The sequence below is a fragment of the Laccaria bicolor genome, genomic scaffold (genome assembly GCF_000143565.1).
Source record: "Laccaria bicolor S238N-H82 LACBIscaffold_7 genomic scaffold, whole genome shotgun sequence".
NCBI lineage: Eukaryota > Fungi > Basidiomycota > Agaricomycetes > Agaricales > Hydnangiaceae > Laccaria > Laccaria bicolor.
This window is the reverse complement of record NW_001889878.1, coordinates 622,379-629,707: the sequence shown is the minus strand read 5'-3', so window position 1 is coordinate 629,707 and position 7,329 is coordinate 622,379. Positions and strand designations below refer to the sequence as shown.

General features: G+C 45.4%; 3 protein-coding genes across 3 annotated transcripts; 1 reads left to right on the top strand and 2 right to left on the bottom strand.

Annotated features, from left to right (window-relative positions):
- Positions 1–994: 994 nt before the first annotated feature.
- LACBIDRAFT_317104 (uncharacterized protein) lies at positions 995–1,251 on the bottom strand (the record flags this gene model as incomplete). The annotated part of the gene is made up of 2 exons (XM_001878746.1): positions 995–1,008; positions 1,059–1,251. The coding sequence occupies 2 exons, from the start codon at positions 1,249–1,251 to the stop codon at positions 995–997; spliced, it is 207 nt and encodes a 68-aa protein (XP_001878781.1).
- Positions 1,252–3,876: 2,625 nt separating this feature from the next.
- On the top strand, positions 3,877–4,316 carry LACBIDRAFT_317103 (uncharacterized protein). Its single transcript, XM_001878966.1, has 2 exons — positions 3,877–4,122; positions 4,179–4,316. The coding sequence occupies exons 1-2, from the start codon at positions 3,996–3,998 to the stop codon at positions 4,241–4,243; spliced, it is 192 nt and encodes a 63-aa protein (XP_001879001.1). The 5' UTR covers positions 3,877–3,995; the 3' UTR covers positions 4,244–4,316.
- Positions 4,317–4,408: 92 nt separating this feature from the next.
- Positions 4,409–5,661, bottom strand: LACBIDRAFT_317102 (uncharacterized protein; the record flags this gene model as incomplete). The annotated part of the gene is made up of 5 exons (XM_001878745.1): positions 4,409–4,564; positions 4,617–4,793; positions 4,846–5,194; positions 5,250–5,366; positions 5,423–5,661. 5 exons carry the CDS (start codon positions 5,659–5,661, stop codon positions 4,409–4,411), a joined length of 1,038 nt encoding a protein of 345 aa, XP_001878780.1.
- Between the last annotated feature and the right edge of the window lie 1,668 nt (positions 5,662–7,329).

Below are 7,329 nucleotides of genomic sequence, written 5' to 3'. Positions count from 1 at the left end.
TTTTCCACTGCACCTCCAGCTTTAATTGGCACAGAATCACACAAAGAGAAGTGGCCTTTAATGCATAGACAATGGTTGTGTACAATTTGGCAGCCCAAATCTGTCGTTTGAAGGAGAGCGACGCGTGTGAACACACTGCAATCTTACAAAACTTCGTCCACAATGGATTTTGAAAGAAAATGACTTAATCATCATTACAGTAACTGTTTATTCCTTAGATACTATTTCTTGAGGAAAATACAAAAAATCAAGTGTATAGTTCTATAGAAGGCCTACTACATATGTTGGTGTATCTCAATGTGTTACCTGATACGGATGCGATGCTCAGGGCTTGATCGTCAGACAATGAAAAAAGGGTTTATTCAAGTGATTTAGAACTAGAAGGGGGGGTCAGAGGCTTCGTCTAGATTTTCATCTAGAAGAGGGTGCTCAATGACAAGTGGAGTTTAATCTTGACAGATTGTGTCCCATTTGGCAATCGGCATGGCGGCATGTCAGTTTAGAAAAATAATCTAGGTTTCTAAACCTTATGGGAAGTCATCCAGTGATGACCTACTTACTTTCAAGGAGTTTGTACCATGTTGAATTGAATGATCAAGCTTGGATCAAACAGTGCGAGCCTCTCCCCAGCATTAGGGAATGTCACGGGCTACCCTGGGGTTTTCCAGAGTAACCCGCACCCGTACCCGTCAAAACCCCTACCTGCATCCACGGGTGTGGGTTTTCACGGGTACGGGTCAAGGGTTTACAAAAACCTGGGGGTTCCCAACCCATGTGCAGGTATCCCTCCAGAAACGACCAATGAACCTCACAAAGGCAGTGCAAGTGTCAATCGATACTGCCGTGCAACCCTGCGAGGATCGGAAAGTCAGGAAATGGTAACTGGGGCACAGGGTATGTGCCAGTGTTTTGATGGCATCATGTTGTGTGGTGGTGAGCAACTGCATATGACTGTGTTGGCGTTGACCTGCGAGGTGGGGTCCATTGGCAGGTGTCATCGTCGTTGTGCTGTTGTGATAGTCAGTAGACGAAAAGAAAAGAAAACTTCACAGGTGCACCTTGTAAGCCCGCCCTCTGGTTGTGTCTATCCCCCCCATATTCCATCGTGTTTGACTCATCGTTGTTGGTAACTGGGGCACAGGGCATGCGCCAGTGTTTTGACGGTATCGTGTTGTGGTTGGTGGTGAGCAACTGCATGTGACCGCGTTGGCGTTGATCTGTGAGGTGGGGTCCATTGGCAGGTGCCGTCATCGTGGTGCTGTTGTAATAGTCAGGAAACGAAAAGAAAAGAGAACTTCACAGGCGCACCTTGTAAGCCCGCCCTCTGTTTGTGTCTATCCCCCCCATATTCCATCGTGTTTGACTCATCGTTGTTGTGGTTGCTGTGGTCTGTGTGTCACTACTACTGACCAACATATCCAAGTCTTTTGCATTGTTGTTGCCGTGCCACGCTGTCTGGTAACTGTGCTGGAGGGTATGGTGGTGGTGGTTGAGTGTCGTGGTGAAGGTGACGCATTCGTGATTGACATGTCACACCCATCACACCCGTGTCACGGGTACGGGTTTTGCTGGGGTACGAAAATGCCAACCTGTACCCGTACCCATACCCACCTGCGACCTCAACCCATATGGGTTTGTAAACCCGTGACATTCCCTACCCAGTGTTATGCCTCAGGCCCTTAAAGATGCAGTGGGGGGTGCATCAGCAAGTTAGCATTTTACTTTTTCCCTTTTCAACACTTTTCAACTTTTTCTGGGTTTTGCAAAAAGTCAAAGGCTTAAAAGTGAAAAAGCTAACTACCAGTCAATAACCTTAGACTACAAGTTGACTACAAGTGGTGATCTATATAAGGGTTCACATAGTAAGTTGATGTCCATAATGTAGTCTGCCCACATCCTAACACCTGGTTGGTGTTAGTTGTGGTGTCGAAGACAGAGAGAAAGAGGTGGTGACATGGTGTGGTGGTGTTGTTGATTTTCAGACTCCGACATGATGGTAACAGTTGAACGTCGAACATTTGATCACGCCACCTGCTTCAACCTCCACGTCCGGCAGGGTGGCCATGTTTGTAGCTGCTACCAGATAAAATAAAATAAAATAAAATAAAATAAAAAGAGGAAAAAAGCAAAAAAAAGAGAATATTTCTTATCTTATCTTATCTTTCATGCATGAACTGCAAGCTACAGACCCATCCTTCCATCTCCACCTGCATCTGGGCCATCAGTTTTGTTCTGACAGGGCCTTGTAGGCTGCCAGCTATCTCTTCTATCACAATCTACTCTGTTGCAGTCATCATATGGCTTTTTGCAGCATCTCTTTGCCCTACTGCCCTCGATGTACAGCATTTCCAGCATTTTCTTTCTGCTCTGATTTTCTTTGGAGGTAATTGGGGTGCTGAAATTGCTAGGACATATTGTGCAGGTCTTTTAAATGGTTAACAAAACAGTAATTTATGATGGGCTAGCAGCAGTATTTTCAAGAATTTGGCTTACAGGAATCAATATTTTGCCTGCTGGGGGTGTACATGTATGTGAGGCACTTTCACTTTGATTTTGGTCTATTTTTGATTGAGCAAGATTGTTTATCTTTGCACCTACAACATATTCTGGTTTTGTCTATGAGATTGTGATGTGATAATTTATGATAGTTTTCATTGTGTGAAAGTAGAACATGAGAGCTATAAATTTTTGTAAGTCAGAGACTGCAAAAATATCTTTTTCATCTCCCTTTGCATGACTACCATTCCATGCAATTTTTTCCAGTCAGGATCTTGATTAAATGCTGGCTGCTCACTCATGCATAAGCTTTGTAAACTATCACATTAATCAGAGCCCCCATCTACCAGATAATAATACAGCCATTCAAGCATGAAAAAATACAAGAAACCACCAGCTATATTGAAAGGAGAGTAGTATGTCCAAAATTCAGCAATTCAGAATTTTGATTTCAACTGATTCATCAGTTTAAACAGTAAAATGGATAGAAATTTGTTGGAAATTTGGTAATAACTAATATTTGTGTAATAATCTCAATGTGTTTTCGACTTTATGTGGTGTAAAAATGTGGTGGAAGGCTGCAGAGAGGGCAGAAGTATGGTTTTCAAAGGGAGCCAGTTGCTATCACATAAGCAGAAACATAGCCACCTGCTATAACATAAGCACATGCATAGCCACCTGCTATAACATAAGCACATAGCCACCTGCTATTATGTAATAGCAACTACAAACATGAGTCTGCCACGTCCACCACATTCATGCGACCTATGTCCATCGGCACGTCCTGCCCCAAGTCCCGCCTTCAATCAAATTGAAATGCTTTAACCCTCTGGTGACGATGTTGTTTGAGCGCATTGGCCGGTTCTTGGTGTTGGGTTCTGGATCCAGGCTGAAGGTACTGTTTCCTCCCCCTTTCCTGTCTGTTTATGCTTCTGAGTCTTCCGTTTTCTAGCAGGAGATTTGCTAGTTGACCTGAAAGATTTGTGTGGTGGGATTTGTACAGATAGTATTGTTAGTGTTACTTGTAGATACACATTTCGCTTTTTCATAGTTTTTTGCTTTTTCTGGTCTTTGAATAACACAAAACGTAGCCAGCTTTTTTGGATTAGCCACGCAGCTTTTTTGACCTGCTACTTTTGTCCCTTTTTGCCGCTTTTTTCCCTTGTGCAAGCGGAAAAAAGCTATTTGTTAAACTACTGATGTGGAAAGTAGACTACAGCAACCCAGGAGTTGTTTCTGGTAGCCAATTAGCTGTGGGTTGGTTCAATTTGGGGGCTTGACATACTTATAAGTATGGCGGGTCGAGGCAACTCTGGCTCGGGCCATCAATGATCAATCAATCATTGCCGTGGTGAAAGTCGGATTCAGCCGGATCGACTCAACCTTCAAACTTCAAAGTCAAAGCGCTGGCGCGTAACTTCTTTGTCCACCATGTACGAATACGCTGAAGTCACAATCGAACCTGGCCTTGAAGCGAGAGGGATGTGCTCCAATTTACCATGATACCCACCCGAAGGTTTCCAGATTCCTGGAAGTCCCACGCAAGTTCCGCCGTGTTCCGGGGACACTCTTACAACAATTTCAAAAACGGTGCTCAGGGGCTTGCAGGCTGCGTGACTGAAAACGGTGCGGCTCTAATTGTTGCAAAGCGCCCAATACTTACTCACAATTTATGTCGGCAGAAAGGCATCACGTCATTGACTGTAGAACGAGCAGACGAAGTGGTATCAGTATTGAAAACATCTAGACAGTAACCTACAGCGGAATGTCAGTTTATCAGGGCATAAAATATTCGAAATCCAAGTATGCAATTAAAATCCTCCCGTTGAGTCTTGCGTGTATAGTGACTCGTAATCTCCGTGGGTGATGTGTCCTTCCAATTTTCCAAGTGTCAGAATCATATCAAATGGAATCAATCCTCGTCGCTTGCTTCGTCGTCTTCACTTCCCAGTGAAGTCCTCTTTCGTTTGGATTTTGGATCGTCCAGAGGACTACCAATTTCACCCTTCTTTCTCCGCTTCCGTTCGGTTTCACGGATATTCAAACGTACCCCCCATCGTGCAAGGTGCTAGAAGAGTAGTTCAGTAAGTTGCCCCTGAATTGACCTGTGCTCACCCCACCTTTGTCAGATCGGTGGAAGCCTGTAACCCAGGGAACTCTTTAGTGGAATAAACACGAAATGGTCCGCCATAACATTCCGCTTGCACCAACAAATCCTCTCTATCACGGGGTCTTGAATATATATCAAAAACACGGTATCGAAGAAGGAATGTCCCTTCAATTTTAACAGCTAGGTCCTGGAGGATGACACTTTGAGTGGCACCTTATATTAAGCGGCAATGTTCTCACAGAAAATACAAATATTATCGTTTTCTTCCCTTCATAATCCACTATTGCAGGTTGGACAAATGTTGCACCAACCAAGGACGAAGTCACCTTTGAACTTTCCGTGATGGCATGGTTCCCGACATAGTGTATAATATCATTGGAGCTTGGAGAATTGGGAGTCGATGCCTGTGATTGAGCTGCAGTGGGCGAGCTCGTCTGCGGTGAAGAAAACATGAAATTCTCATTTCCATTCGAAAGCGTAGGGGAAGAGGAGGAAAACGAAGTTTGTGTCGGAGATCTCGACGTCCAGCTTTCATTCGGGACAGGGAATAAATCCACTGTGGACATAAGACCAATGGTTTGGATTTCGCTGGAAAGATATATAAGTCGCATCTTCGTCAAGGAAATCAATAGAAGAAATATACTCGTAATTCTTAATCTCGGTGCCGCGTTCTTGGTCGACGTCGTCTTCTCGAATGTCGAAGTAGCGCAAACGTACCACGGGCGGTGGGTCTAGAGGCCTCCGGTCTACACGCGCATACCTGAAATATTATGACAGGATTTCTCAAGACGTCGACGGCTGGATGATATTGCTCACTTGCGCCCCAGATCGGCTTTTTGTATCTCGTCTAGTTCAGCCCGGATGGTTTGGCCCGCGAACTGACCAGTCAGAAAATGTATTGGATGGCCGATCATATCTGCCAGGGGACGACGTCTCGTCTGCCTCGGAGGATTATTGGCATGCTGGTCATATGAATTCTGTATTTCCGGCTGTCGAAGATGATGGTGAGGGACTGAGGACCGGTAAGACCTCCCTTGGGGGTGAGTAGTAAACATCACAAACGAAGGATCAGTTCTTGCTTCGAGTGCTCATATATTGTCGAATATCACAATCCGGGAGAGGAGGGTGGATTTTGCGCCCGCGATGGGAGAAGGGCACCAAGAGTAACGACTTCGTGGTGGGGGTCAAACTCCCGGTTGTGGGCGCCAGTCTTTCTAGGACCAGAATAAAGGTCAACGGAGATCTCTCTCCCCGATATGGCAGTCGATCCGGAAATCTGGGGTGAGAAGACTTTGGCCGCACCAGCCCGCCAATCTATTCACCATTCCCAACCATTTTCAACTGTTTGAATCTTCCCTTTAGCAATCTGACGAGATCTTTCAATCGCCAGTGTGTTTCTCAGTTATCTTATTTTATGAGGAGCTAGCACCTCACACAGATAGACTCAGAGTTAGTTTCAACGATGTTAACAACACCGAAAGCATATCAAGACACTGGCCGCGTTTCTGCCATTCCACAACTTTAAAAGACATCTCGTCACAAAAAGGCAGCGGGACGCTAGTAAGCTTCAGTTCCTAGCCGATTATGAGCCGAGTGTTAACTCCATCCGCGTCACAAGACTTGCAGAGCAGAAAAAAACTTGCTTGTTCTGGTCTAACCGGAGATCGTCGCTAAATTTGTGTTGATGGAGGACCACATGTTATTTGAACCTTGAGGTTAGTCTCTCGTAGACAGACCATGATACAAGTGAATTTTTTATGTGTTGTACGGTTCACGTGTGTATGTGGGTTCCTGTCATATGCGAGTAGACGCTGCAACCAGAAGAGCACACCAAGCGCTCCACCAGGCAACTCACGATAAGGGCCTATAACGTTAACAAGGCGACCTATTGGGGAGGTTAAGATGAATGAAGTAATAGATGACGATGAGGTGCCCATGGACTACTTCGGCAATCGGAACACATTTGCCAAGTAGAGGTCTTCCGATTCCGAAGAGAATGGGGACCAGACTTTCTGTGCTGGTATGAAGGCAGATCGGTTGTCGCTTCCGACAACTGGACGATACTGTTCATATGCGATCGTGGAAGGCAAGGAAGTCGCTACTGTAATCTAAACGAGGAAAGAGATATCATAGAATGAGAGATAAGATCTCCACAGAACAGGAGTTAGAGAGCCATGAAGACGTGATGGTCTCGATAATCAACTTGGGGATCAGTACCTGCATCAAGGAGGGAGGGTTCAAAGCAGATACCGTCATCAAGGCGATTCTGAAATATCACCCTCCTCAACCAGATATGCAGGCGAGGAAGCCACAGGTGTGTTCAGGCAAGGCAAAGATCTCTGAGGGTGTGTTAACGGCGGGGATCAGGATGCCTAGACTGTGCGGTGTGGATGTTGCTCGAGTTATACTAGGGCCTTCAATCCCCTCTTGTCAATCCTAATTGGACCAAAGCGCTTAGCCCCGAAGATAGAGTAGTCCAAAAAAGAAGTTTGGTGGGCCACACCCAAATCCCATGGCCGCGGAAATGTGGAGAGCACAAGACAAAGGCATATAGTAACACCGCAACTGCACGACCAGACATCTGGGACCCACAGATAGGGCAAGGGAAGAGATTTCGCAGAAAGTCACTTAATTTTTGAATCTTGGCTCATGATCCAAGTTCTAACTCAAAGTTTGCTCAAAGTTCTCCAAGGTCGTCAAGAATATAGGTGCGGGTTGAACCT

Coding starts and splice junctions, on each gene's coding strand:
- LACBIDRAFT_317103 (XM_001878966.1), top strand. CDS start 3,996: ATGATACCCACCCGAAGGTTTCCAGATTCCTGGAAGTCCCACGCAAGT. Junction 4,123..4,178: donor AGGCTGCGTGACTGAAAACG/GTGCGGCTCTAA, acceptor TTATGTCGGCAG/AAAGGCATCACGTCATTGAC.